The sequence below is a fragment of the Moschus berezovskii genome, chromosome 15 (genome assembly GCF_049115385.1).
Source record: "Moschus berezovskii isolate FMDL1 chromosome 15, NW_MosBer_1.0, whole genome shotgun sequence".
NCBI classification, from domain to species: Eukaryota; Metazoa; Chordata; class Mammalia; order Artiodactyla; family Moschidae; genus Moschus; species Moschus berezovskii.
Genome location: NC_142474.1, coordinates 2,586,460 through 2,600,462, shown reverse-complemented (window position 1 = coordinate 2,600,462; position 14,003 = coordinate 2,586,460). Strand labels below are relative to the sequence as shown.

The 14,003-nt window shown below is 43.0% G+C and overlaps 1 protein-coding gene across 2 annotated transcripts in view; it reads left to right on the top strand.

The window, feature by feature from the left end:
* Positions 1-13,651, top strand: part of TSHZ2 (teashirt zinc finger homeobox 2) — a 500,614-nt gene extending 486,963 nt beyond the window's left edge. For both annotated transcript variants that reach the window (XM_055393838.2, XM_055393820.2), the window contains exon 3: positions 11,189-13,651. In XM_055393838.2, the coding sequence (XP_055249813.1) occupies positions 11,189-11,190 (2 nt within the window). In that variant the 3' untranslated portion in view covers positions 11,191-13,651. The remainder of the gene's footprint in view (positions 1-11,188) is intronic.
* Positions 13,652-14,003: the final 352 nt, after the last annotated feature.

Here is a 14,003-nt window from a genome sequence, read left to right as displayed (position 1 = left end):
TCCTTGCCCACTGTGGACTCATCACAAACAGTGCTGCCCTGGGCTTGACACCTAATCACTGCGGTAAAAACTATTCCAACATTCATTTTGCAAAGGTCTTCCTAAAATACGGACAACTCACATTTAGGCAGCAGTGAAGTCCCCTAGCTGTGTCCACGCAGTGACTCTCATCTAGTTTTAAGTTAGTTGTAATAAATAACGTTTGGCTCTGAGCTCCCACTTAGAGAAGATGGGTTCCATTGTGAATCATGTCTCTGGCGGTGTGGACTTTAAGCTGTCCAGGTTGTTTATGGTGGTGTTTGCCAGCATCTAGACCTCTTTCAAACAATTTAAGTGCCCTTTTGGAGTATATGAATGTGGCTCAATAAAAATGGGTACAGAAAAATCGCTTCCTTTCTCTCCTGTATGACCGTGCACCAAAAGCAGCCATACATGAGAATTATCAAATGTTAAATATATAATTGCCAAACACGAAATTATAATTAACACTGAAACCACCAGGGGTGTCTTCCCTTTCCATTGTCAGGATTTTCTCCTGATCTTTGCCACCCTTTTAATTTATCTCTGAAAGGATGATAACAGTCAGACAGTTTTTCAGTCCTTATCATTTTTCAAGATATAGCTTTACTGAGCAATGTGTCTTTAGAAGAGTCTAGTTAGTTCCACTGACAGCAATAAATACAGGCTGGAGAACAGGCTTTGAAATCATACAGACCTAAGTCCAAATGCTGCTCTGCTACTTACTAACTGACCTTGATGTTCTTAACCAGTCCAAGCCTCTGTTTTCTCGTTGATAAACTGGGACAATGAGATCCATAGTCAAGGATTAACGTAAAAGGGCGTCCCTGGTGGCTCAGTGGTAAAGAATCCACCTACCAATGTGGGAGATGCAGGTTCCATCCCTGAGTCAGGAAGACAGCCTGGAGGAGGAAATGGCAGCCCACTCCAGTGCTCTTCCCAGAGGGGCCTGGTGGGCTACAGCCCACGGGGGTACAAAAGGGTCAAAAACGACTGAGTGACTGAACACAACATCAGTGTTAAGTGCAGAGCTTATAATGAGCACTGGATAAAATGGTAGGTGTTATGACTGCTTTCCACTCTCGTCTTCTTAATATCCACATCAAATGTTTTGAAATGCTATTTTATCCTTTTTATATAAAAGGGGAAAACTTTTCTTAGCTTCACACCTGAATTGACAACTGATTTCTTTTCAACATATGTTTAATGCCTGAACTAAAGAGCCTCTCTCTACTCAGTTTTTGAAGTTTCCAGTAGAAAGGAATAATCCATTTTCCAAGATCCAATGATTACTTACTTTTAACACATAAGCAGAATTTTACTCATGTATTTTTTTATTTATTCTGCACATTATTCAACAGCAATTTAAAGATACTGTATTATATGCAATGCAATAAAATCATAAAAGAAAATCATTTTTTTAAGTCTACATTTTACTGAGCACTTACTATAAGCCAGGAACCATTTGTAAAAGACTCTTTCATCCTGATTCTGCAGATATGGAAACTTAAGTAGAAAAAGGGTAACCCGTAATGTCACCCAACTAATAAATGGAAATGTCAAACAATTAATAAAAATGGCAAAGGAAAATGAAGAGACATTATGAAAAGAAGTTAATGGATACAGACTGTTCCCTTCAGAGGTTGTCCAGATGGTTGGTTGGGTCACAGAAATGCCTCTGAGTTCCCTAGCAGTGAAAGCAAGAATGGAAGCTTGATCCCCTCTGAGACTGGCCTTTTCCGTAAAGAAAATCTACACCAGGATTTAAGAATAAGCCATACCTTTCCCAATACCTATTCTCTAGAAGAAACTCCTTACATGATTTTGTGATAGAGTGCAAAAAAGGTAATAAGAGGGTCCCGTAATTTTGTTGTTGTTCAGTCGCTAAGTTGTGTCTGACTTTTTGTGACCCCATGGACTGTAGAACACCAGGCTTCCCTGTCCTTCACTATCTTTCAGAGTTTGCTTAGACTCATGTCCATTCAATTGGTGATGCCATCCAATCATCTCATAATGAACCAAATATTTAAAACTGAAACCATTCCTTTCTGTTAAAAAAAAATTCAACCATTCCTTTCTGCAAAAAAATGTGTTTTGCTTAACACTGGGCTCCATCTCTTTTTAATAATTATTCAATCCAAGCTTTGTCAAAGCATCATACTGTGAAGAGATTCATGTTAAAAAGCATGTTGGGGGGAGGGAGAGGAGCCTGCCTCTCTCTGCCTTATCATTTTTATTTAGACTGACGTAACTTTGGTTATAATTAGGGATAACTGTACGGCAGTTAAGACTTCATAATCCCATCATTAGTTGTCAAGAGATTTTCAGAGGGCAAACCCTCATGCCATTTCTTTCATTTCTGCTTCTTAACGACTTGGGTAGCCTGAAGTTGAGGCGTGTGCTTTAAGGAACAGCTTTTCTGCTGCTATGGAAATCTTCCAAGCTGACACACAACCCAGGGCCAGATGACACCTAGTGACAGAGCCCCCGCCACCCCGGAGGCCCCGAGTCCCCTCGCCCGACATCTCTGCTGTTGTTGGCCTCCTAGATGTCACCTCGTTCCTGCGTTTCCTTCACAGCCACCTTACACACCATGGTGAAGATGTTTCAAACCATTCCAAGGGCTGCCCATTAAGTAGACCAAAAGGGAACTTATTTTTAAAAATTATTTCTAATTTTCCCATTCCATTAGACACTGGAAGTTGATGATATAGGATAGAGGTCAACTCAGATGTTTGCCCTGACACTGATTTAAAAAAAAAAAACATGGAAAAGTCTCCTCCAGCTTTAAGGCTATAGACAGTTGACAGCCTGGTTTGTGTCATGAAGCATACATCACGCGTTCTAGACACACGGTTGATTTATCACAAGTTGTGCATTAAAAGAGGAAGTTCAAAAGTTGAGATTTTCCAGTGTGTCGATTTTGACCTGCATGTGGTCTGCATTCAGATGTCCCAAGGAGGAGACTATCATGATCAATAATAGTATCGCCTCCTCTTCTTCAAGGGGCTAATCAAGCCCCTTCAACAAACAAATTTTTTCAAAAAGTGGTGTCTCATGGGCACAGATTCAACATCGGGAATGGTTAGTTTCTTGGTTAAAGATAAAGGCTCTGAGATACCAAACATACTTATTTCTATTGAATATTGGAATATCCGATTCCACTTATTACCATGTCACCTTGCATAAGTGATGTCAATTATTTAAACCAGTTTTCTTCCTCTGTAATACTGGATACCCCATTGGGTAATTAAAATAGTTAATGAAAATAATGCATAAGTGGTGGGCCTAAAATTAACAGTCACAGCCAACTCAGCAGTAAAGAATCTGCCTGCCAATGAGAGAGATGGGGGAGAATGTGGGTTCAACCCCTGGGTCGGGAAGATCCCTGGAGAAGGAAATGGCAACCTCTCAAGATTTCCCTTGCCTGGGAAGTCCCATGGACCACAGAGCCTGGCGAGGTACAGTACATGGGGTCACAAAAGAGTCAGACACGATTGAGTGACTAAACAACACAAAAAGTCATTCTCACCATTCAGAAGTTCAGACGCTTCCTCGTATCTCTAGTTGCTTCTGTGACCTCCCTTTCCCAGCCAGTCTGGGTCTCCGTTTTCCATGGCTGGAAAACTGCATGGAAGAAAGACATTAATACAAGGCAAGACTACATCAGATGGTACTTTTAAAATATTACCCACCTACTCACATGAAGTTGTGTCTGTCGTAAAAAATGTGTTCAATACATTTGAGCAATTATCTTTTATTCAAAGACTTGAAATTGGTCCACCAAAGTTTAAGGGTTTCTGCACACAGTTTTCTCTTAGGAAAAATTAGATGAAGCGCTAATGATGAAATTCATCAATGTAGGTAAGCCAATCTGGACTTTCAAATTGTAAAATCAATGTGAAAAATAATAGTAACTACTATTACTATAAAAAAAATAGTAACTGATCCCTGGATTACACAGTTAAAACCACTTGTCTCCATTTCTACCTGGCCTCCTTGTCAGTCTTTTTTAATAAAACAGTTCACATATCTTTAGCATTTATATCTCATTTTTTTTTCATTTTCTTTTTTTTTCATTTATTTTAATTGGAGGCTAATTACTTTACACTATTGTATTGGTTATGCCATACATTGACATGAATCCGCCCTGGGTTTCAATCAAATAGTTTCAGGAAGCCCTGAATTAGGATTCAGGTGTCCTAACCCCATCATTTAATCCCCATGGGAGCAAATTACTTAAACTCTTTATCTTTGTGGCTACTAATATCTAGCCTATATATTTCAGCGGAGAATATATTTACAACCGTACTTTGAAAAATGTAAATTGCTTCAAAACGGGGCTTCCCAGGTGGTACAGTGGTAAAAGAATATGCCTGCAATGCATGAGACCCAAGAGACAAGAGTTTGATCCCAGGGTCAGGAAGATCCCCTGGAGAAGGAAATGGCAACCCACACCAGTATTTTTGCCTGAAACATCCCATGGACAGAGGAGCCTGTCAGGCTACAGTCCACAGGGTCCCAAAGAGTCAGACACAACTGAGCAACTAAGCACACACACAAATTGGTTCAAAATAGCAGAATAAATTATTCTTTGAAGTTGAAAGTACCAAACAGGTGGCAAATCCTCTTGATGTCCATTTATATTTTCTTAAACTAATTTTTTAGTCAGTTCTCTGTTTTTCTTTACATGGTCTCTTTCACAGAATTCAAGAAGAAAGGTTCCAGGTAAATCCGTATTTTTTTTTTCTATCGTATTGTTTTAGTGTAAATATTTTAAAATTTCTTTTTCATGTTTGAAGAGAAAGACTTCAAATTATTGCCTCTCAAAATTCATTTGCTCAACAAATATTATCAAGTACTTACCATGTGCCGGACATCAGCTAACATACTTGAGATACCGATGTACGCAATGCACACAGTCCCCACATTCCTAGGGTTTATAAGCCAGAGTGGGAGGTGGACACATATATGTGAATTAAAATTTATGTATATGATGATGTAGGTAACGGACATCGTCCCAGAAGGACAACATAAAATGTTCGATATTATAACGAACGAACTGCACCAAGTTCAGTGGGTAGGAGGAAACTTCTCTGAGGAAATGACATTTAAACGAAGACTTCAAGGGTGAGAAGGTGCTAGCCAAACAAAGAATAAGAAGACAGAGTTCTAGGTGGAGGCAAGAACATACGGAAAGACAAGGAGGTACGTTTCAGATACCGTCAGAAGGCCAGAGTTGCGGCTTCCCTGGTGATTCGGTGGTAAAGAATCCGCCTGCCAATTCAGGAGACACAGACTCCATCCCTGATCCGGGAAGATCCCACATGCCTCAGAGCAACTAAGCTCCTGCACCCTGCTGTGGAGCCCGGACACACAACCGCTGAGCCCACGTCCTGCTGAAGCCACGCGCCCTGCAGCCCGGGCTCCCCTGCAGGAAAAGGCAGTGCAGTCGGAGCCCGTGCCGTGCACGGGGGAGCAGAGAGCAGCCCCCGCTAGAGAAAGCCCACGCAGCAACGAAGGCCAGCACAGCCGAAGAGAAATACAGAAACTATGAAATCACCAAAAAATGAAAGGCCAGGACTCTCGGGACACACCACGAAGGCGTGCAGACCCAGCTGAGGCGGGACAGACGGCGAGACGATCAGGCCGGAAATCTTAGAAAACCAGGTTTCCTCCTGGGCGCGCGGGGACACTGAAGGCGCGTGAGCGCGGCGGCGGCGGGGGGACCGCCTCAGTCTGACCTCAGTCTTCGCGAGCTCACTGTACTCGCTCATGGGAGACGACCCAGGACACAGAGAGGGCGACAGAAGCCAGTGAGAGGGCCCCAGTCATCGCGGAAAGGTGCGCAGGCTCGGACGCGGACGCGGGGTGAAGATGGACATGGACCTCGGGAGGCAGGTTATGACGAGCTGTCAAGGATGACCCCGCTTTCCAGCGCGAACACTGAGCAGTTTCCGGTTCCATTTCCCAGGAAGACAGAAGCTGGAGAGGAAACAGGATCGGGGTGGGGAAAAGTGACCTTTCAGGCGCCTGTGAGTTATTCACGCAGAGACGTCCAGACGCCAGTCGTACAATGGATTGAGGTTCTAAGCTCAAATGATAGAATTGTTTTCCACTAGGTCAGAGGTTCTGAATCAGTCATAGTGTTCAGTTCAGTCGCTCAGTCGTGTCTGACTCTTTGCGACCCCATGAATCACAGCACGCCAGGCCTCCCTGTCCATCACCAACTCCTGGAGTTCACTCAAACTCATGTCCATCGAGTCGGTGATGCCATCCAGCCATCTCATTCTCTGTCGTCCCCTTCTCCTCGCGCCCCCAACCTTTCCCAGCATCAGAGTCTTTTCCAGTGAGTCAACTCGTCTCATGAGGTGGCCAAAGTATTGCAGTTTCAGCTTTAGCATCAGTCCTTCCAGTGAACACCCAGGATTGATCTCCTTTAGAATGGACTGGTTGGATCTCCTTGCAGTCCAAGGGACTCTCAAGAGTCTTCTCCAGCACCACAGTTCAAAAGCATCAATTCTTCGGCGATCAGCCTACTTCACAGTCCAACTCTCACATCCATACATGACCACTGCAAAAACTATAGCCTTGACTAGACGGTGATAATGTTGCCCCCCTCCAAAGGGACATTTGGCAAAGTCTAGAGATATTTGGAGAAGGAAATGGCAACCCACTCCAGTATTCTTGCCTGGAGAATCCCAGGGACGGGGGAGCCTGGTGGGCTTCCGTCTATGGGGTCGCACAGAGTCAGGCACGACTGAAGTGACTTAGCAGCAGAGATATTTGGGGTTGTCACAACTCGAGGGTGAATGGGAATGCAACCAAAACCTGGCGGGTAGGGGCCAGGGATGCTGCTCACAGCCCTACAATGCCCAGGGCAGTCCCCCACAACGAGGAACTATCTGGCCCAAAATGTAAACAGTGCCAAACAGGGGCAATCCCAACCACCAGAGTCTTCAAAAATGGTGCAAGATGAAGGTCATTACTCCTTTGGGAGAATCTGTCCCAACCCCTGCCAGATGTCTGGTGTTCTTGGTCCCTAACCATGAAGCGCTCAGGGTAGCAATCCCAAAACACCCTTTTCAGACAATAATGCAGCTCTGAGAAGAACAGGGGGCTTCCCTGGTGGCTCTGATGGCAAAGAATCCACCTGCAAAGCGGGAAACCTGGGTTCAGTCACTGGGTCAGGAAGATCCCCTAGAGGAGGGCATGACAACCCACTCCACAGTTCTTGTCTAGAGAATCCCCATGGACAGAGGAGCCTGGTGGGCTGCAGTTCATGGGGTCGCAAAGAGTTGGACATGACTGATTGACTAAGCATAGCACAGAGTAGAGAAAAAAGAAGGCAGGAGGCCCCCAGCAAGGGCACAGAGAAAAGGCAGAGCCAACCAGAGTGACTTGCCGGGGGAGTGCAGGATTCCGGTGTGGCCAAATTAAACTACAGTGTATGTAATTCTACACATCTGCTGATGGCTCTGTATTAATACAAAAATAATTGCATCTTTTCGCCTGGCTCTCCCTCACAAACTCTACTTAATGAACACTGCCAGTGACTTTTTCCATATATAATTACAATTTTTATTTATTTATGGTTTATTTTTATAGTATTAGCTGAACATATTAAGGCAAAAAACTCACGCAGCAGCAAAACTTGGCCTCAACTTCCATTTGAAACGGAGGAGGAAATGACAGCCCACTCCAGTGTTCTTGCCCAGAGAATTCCATGGGCAGAGGAGCCTGGCGGGCTACAGTCCATGGGGTCGCAAAGAGCCAGACACAACTGAAGCAACTTAGCACGCAGGCATCATTTGAAAGGCAACCAAGAGTATTTGCTTCTTTGTTCTTCACTCATTCTACACAATTTTTTCTGAACAGGAAAAAAAGTAACCGCATACGTTCTCATCCCCTTTCTTTTCATTTTCTAGTTTTAATTTCTGCCAGGTCTCATCTTTAGACCTAGACGGAAAAAGAGTTTCTTTTCTTTTAAGATAGGAAATTCTTTAAAAAAAAAAAAAAACCAGAAAGAGTATCTTGTCCCAAAGTGGCCCGCTATTCAGGTCTCCTTTTTATCATTCTCTTACAGTATAGAAAACCGACCTTCTGAAAGAATTCTCTTCCATCAGTTGTGGTGGGATATGAGATCTCTCAGATAGAAATAGCATCATAGTCAGGTTTTAATAGAAGGCACTCATATCTGGAATTTAACTGAATAACTGTACAGACACTTTTGGGGAAATGCCTGTAAATTATTAATAATGCTAGTGTTTCACATTTTAAGACAGTACCAACTGATCACAGGCAAGATAAGAAGCAGGGTTTAAGAGACCAGAAAAATCTGAATCTGGATACCCTTTCTCCTACTACCAGCCAGCTGGCTGCAGGTCAGCAGTTTCACCTCTCTAAACCCCCCTTTCCTAGGCTGGAAGGTGTAGACGTTAGTATCTCCTGCACTGCAGCATCATGAAGTGGACACGAGGTAAGGCATGGATCTCAGAGGGGTAGCATAGACTAGATACGCGGAAAATGTCAGGTTATCAGGACAGCTGGATCCTTTCATGCTGAGGCCCCAAAGCCAAGAAACCTGAGCAAAGAGTTACAGAAAGTCAATAACAAGGTCGGGACTGAGATCTCAGGAACTAAACAACTTCATTTGTTTCCACACAAGAGTCTGTCATGAAAGTATTTTCCAGAAAATGACACTCACATACACTTGTGAGTATTTGACAGGGAAGAGAAGGGTTATCAGACGAATGTGGGAAGCCCTAGGTCAAAGAAAGGTATATTATGTTGGATTGGGTTGGGCTTTAATTGCAGGACTTCTCAGAGCCTTTAATACGTTAATGTGTACTATGAATTCCCAAGAAGGCGACTGTAGTAAAAACATTTTTTTTTCCCTTTCTCCCTGCTCCCCTTCCCAGAACAAATTTTGACCTAAGAGAAATCCAGGCAGAGAAGTTTGGGGGTTCATCAGATCTGGAGCTGGTCCAAGGCAGTGATAGATGGAATAAGGTTCTCTAAAACTGGTATCACACAAGCATCAAGGTCAGGGAGGAGAAAGCAAGGACCACAGACAGGCTGTGTGTGAAGCCACCTCCCTGCCTCACGACGTGAGGCGCTCACTCTAGGAAAGACAGTTTACCCTCCGCTTTCCTCTCTGTTCCTCTCGCTTCCCCCGCCTTCTCCTGTAGAACACGTGCTGTTCCCAGTCGCTCAGTTGTGTCCGACTCTTTGCGACCCCATGGACTGTAGCCCGCCAGGCTCCTCTGCCCATAGAATTTTCCAAGACTACTGGAGTGGGCTGCCACTTCCTACTCCAAGGGATCTTCCTGACCCAGGGATCGAAGCCGCGTCTCCTGTGTCTCCTGCCCTGGCAGGCGGATTCTTTGCCACCAGCACCGCCCCATGCCGTTGCAGTTTCTAGCCTCTGCTTTCTTTTATTTGACTCATCTCTCTTCCTCCAACCATGTGACCATCCTCCTTCACGTTTCCAGACCGGCTGGGAGCAGGTGGGTTCAGACCAAAGACTGCTGGGCCCCTTCGTATCTGCAGTACAAACAGGGACAGAGGGAAGTGATTCCTTCCCCTGAGTGAGGAATGGAAGCTTCTGAGTGGGACTGCCTCGATTTAAAGCCACCCACTGCTTTTCATTAGTTGTGGGACTTCAGACAAGTCACTAAGCTCTTTGAGACTTCTCCTCTCTCATTTTTAAAACAGAGTTGTTTGAAGGGTTAGTGGTAGTGGATGCAAAGCATCTGGCATCTGGTAGGTATATGACACTGGTCGCTAGAATTGCAGTCCTATGCTTCCCTTACTGAGGAATCTTTTATAAAGTCTATTATGATTATTTCTCACTCAATTTCTCTGCACACATCAAATGCCATTCAATTTTCAACTTGTCTTTGTTGTTCTACTACAAACTTGGATATTTTCCCTTTCCAAAAGACAAATTAAATATAGGTCCTCGGTGTTTTTTCCTCATAAAAATGAGCACCACTAACTAACGTGTAACCAAGGCATGCCACCCAGATTGGACTGATGGGAATTATATGCACTCCTGTAGCCAGCCAAACAGCACACGTCTGGAGAAAAACTCAGCCCATTAAGTATCTTAAAGCGCTTTCCCACAAAAAACGTTGCTATCTTTTGATTCCGAAACTCAAGTCTATTAAGGTATCTGAACATATTGAATGGTTTTAAGATGTTCATCACAGTTAATGTTATTGAATAAAACTGGAAGCGAATTAAATGTCCACCATCCCAAGAGTGGTTTAGTAAACTTTGATGATAGAGGTGACAGAATCCATCCCCCTGTTCACAGCAATGCTTCCCAGAGAAAGGACAGAGAGGAAAACATTACACAGTGGCACCGACAGCTAGTAACCCTGGGAATGTGGGACCAGGATATACTAAAGGCAGCACTGCAGAGAGGAAACAGGCGCTCTATCCCGACGCTGGGGCCGCAGGTTAATTTTTTAATTTGTTTAAATGCTTCACAATAGAAAACCGTACTTTTTTTTTTCACTTTTAATTGTGGTTAAAAAAAATGCATAACATGTACCATCTTAGCAATTGGTAAGTGTAAAGTTTAGTGGCCTTGAGTACATTCCATTCACGTCGTTATGCAACCATCACCATCATCCATCTCCAAGACTGTCCCTGCTTGCAAAGGTTGCCCCTGACAACCACGATTCTGCTTTGTGTTTCTCTGAGTTTGACTTCTCTAGGTACCTTATACAAGTGAGGTATTTTACCATTTTATGACTGATTTAGTTTCACTTAGCATAATATCTTCAAGATGCATCCATACTGGAGAATGTACCGGATTTCCTTCCTTTTGAAGGCTAAATAATATTCCACTGTGTGGATGTACCATTTTGCTTATCCATCCATCCTATGATGGACATTTGGGTTGCTTCCACCTTTTGGCTATGACGAATAATGCTGCTGCAAACAGAGGTGCTCAAATACGCCTTCCATACGTTATATTTCAAAGATTTTTCCCAAGTTAGCTTGCTTTCTCTGTCTCACTCACTGATCATACCATACTAGACTTAACTAAGACCCCACGCAGAACATTAACACTGACGAGAGAGGTGAGCAAGATGGCCCTCCGGGCTGCTCCTCAGAAAGTAATGCATCTTTTCTGTTGTTCTGGTTCCCATTACAGGACAAATGCCTTAGTTCCAACTCTCCAGCCTGGATTCCCTTCACACCGGGCCCTTGCCCTGCACCGCCCTGCTCTCCCGACAGTGACTCCTCCCGACACCCTGCTCTAAGAAGACTGCCAAAAAAAAAAAATCACCCCGGCCATTTCTCTTCATCTGCACTAACAATTTGGAAATGAAGTATTGATTTCCACTTCTCTGCTTATGGACAATATTAGATTTTCATTGATAAACTGCAACGGGGCTGCCTCGTCTCCATGGTCCCCTTTCTGCTGTCACAAGAAAACAAAGTGCCGCCGAAGAAAAAGAAGGACTGAGAACACTGATGTACTTATTTTGTCAGTTTGTACCACTTGACAGGAAAGGGCGGGGGAGGACAAGCCCTCAGAGTTTAATGTCCAAGTGGGCTGCTCTCGATGTAGGCGCTTGGAAGCCTACTTTCCATGGTAATGTCCATTTCCTATTTATAACCCCTCTGGGAACGTTTGTCTAAAGGAAATGTTTCTGTTCAGTGCAACAATTACAGTTGCACCTGGATTGCCCAGTCCTGCCCTTGCACTTGGGAGCCATTAATCACCACAAAGTGGAAGAATTATTAAGTTAAACCAGAGTTTGAGCCAAGAAAACCTCTGAACAATGTTCATCTTCTGGGAAAGTTGTTCACATAGTCAGGCTTAACCGTGTTGCTGCCAGTGACTTTTTCCCATGCCATAGTGGGCATCTTTATTATCATTATCTTTACTGGGTAAAAAATATATAGTTTTGAGCATGCACCACTTCATATGAGACCTGCAAATCGGGACACTGGGGGAATTGGGGAGATGTAGAATCAGAGAAAAATAAGAAGATGAGATCACTGCAGGGTAGAAAGTTCAGCAGCACCCTTTTGTGGTAATTTCTTTCTCTAGGATCTGTTGTTTATGGGTTTGGAAACACAGCTTAGCTGTAGAAGCAGCAGAAAGCATGAAATAGGGTGTCCATCTTAAATGTGTTCCTGCAACTTTTTTCATTAAAACTTTGAGGGCCCAATTTTAATTTGTGGAATATTCCCGTTAATAATGAGACCTAATTAAGACATCCATTAAAAGCCCGTTAAAGTTAATTTAACGTAAAAATTCCAATAGAACTGTATTAGATTTTCTCCATTAAATTAACGTTATGGATTTTTAACGGATGTCTTAATTATACGTTATTATTAACGGGAATACTGTATTACACAGATTAAAATCAGGTCCTAAGTCAACTTGGAAAAGCTAAGAGCATGCTTTACTATTAAAACCTTTGTATATCTAGTGCACTGTTTGGAAATGCAGAGATAGATCTGTTTCGTTGTGCATTTTCGATACAACCGAAAGCAAACTATAATAGATAAGTCTGTTATTGCATTTAAACAATGAATCTTCTCATTCTCAAAGGACAAAGAAGTCTAGATTGTGTTGTAAACTGCTACTCAGCTATAGGTGAAATATTTAAGCTATTTTAGGCACAACACTAGGAACCATTTGATTCTGAAACAAAAGAGTCACTTTTGTTGTTGCTTTAATTACCAAGGTAATCTCTGTCAAATATTTTAACACCAACAAAATGAAGCCAAATATCTCCAGATATATCCTCTGCACCATTTCTCATGTAGCTTGCCTGTTGGAATTGTTTTGGGAATTTTGACATGATCCCTAAATTCAACATTGGGATTAAAAAAAAACTTCTTATTTACCTCCTAGAGAAAGTGTTGCCCTTATGCCACATATAATAGCAAATTGCTTTTTTTATGGCATGCATAACCTAGATGGGAAAAAATATGGCGCTTCGGGGAAGGAGGGAAAAAGTAAATGAAGTTCCAGGAATGTCATTCTGAAGTAATGAGGCATGGACAGAAAATATACCCCTCACATCATCGGATTGAGATGGCAGTCGAAATAGCTTCATTGAAGTGTCAGCACTCATCCATCAATCAATCACCCACAAGGAAAAATAGCAACAGTACAACGGGGCGGCTTTTATGGGATTTACTCATGGGCATAGGGAATAGCGGCTCAAATGCAGTTCTGACATGAAAAGCAAGGTGCTGATATTATTTTTTATGATGGGAGGATCATAAAGTGAATTGAGAACAGCGAGGTCTGTCTTTGCTTAACCTATTCAACCAGAAATGAATGGCGCTCAGCTGGAAAGGAACAGTCTTCGGATGGGTTAAGAGTGAAGGGTGGACTCTACTGAACACTGTCCTTCGACAACGAAATTCTATTAAAGGGAAATCAATGCATTAGCACTGGGGTTCTTGGAGCTGTTAAAAATTGCCTGCTCCAACCCAGGGTTATTAGATAAACTGATATAATTCAGATTCTGTCTAAACCGTCCCAAAGCAGATTCTTGAGCTCTTTCTCCAACTTGGGGAAGACAATGGAAATTGTTTCCCTTCTAAGAAAGAAATAAATCATCTGCTTCAACACATCATCTATACAGTTTTGTTAGCGCAATTTCTGTGGAGGGGTGGGTGGGAGGCAAGGGACAAAAATATTTATAAATTTGGTTAAGACTCATGAGTCGTTGCTTGGTAACCATAAATGTCACTGCTGAGGGACAGCTGCCAATGCTCTCCTTAGGAAACAAGATCTGGGCTCTTTTTGTGAGATGCACACAGAGCTCAGTATATTCCTAGAGACCAGAACTGTCTTCATTTGGCAAGCCCTGGAAAGCTTCTAGAAACTTCCTTCTGGAGGGGGAAAAAACAACAAGAACTCAGGAGAATGTTTTTATCTGCTTTCATACCATTCTTTTCCTCTTTCTATAAATAAATAAAGTGCTGATAAACTGAAA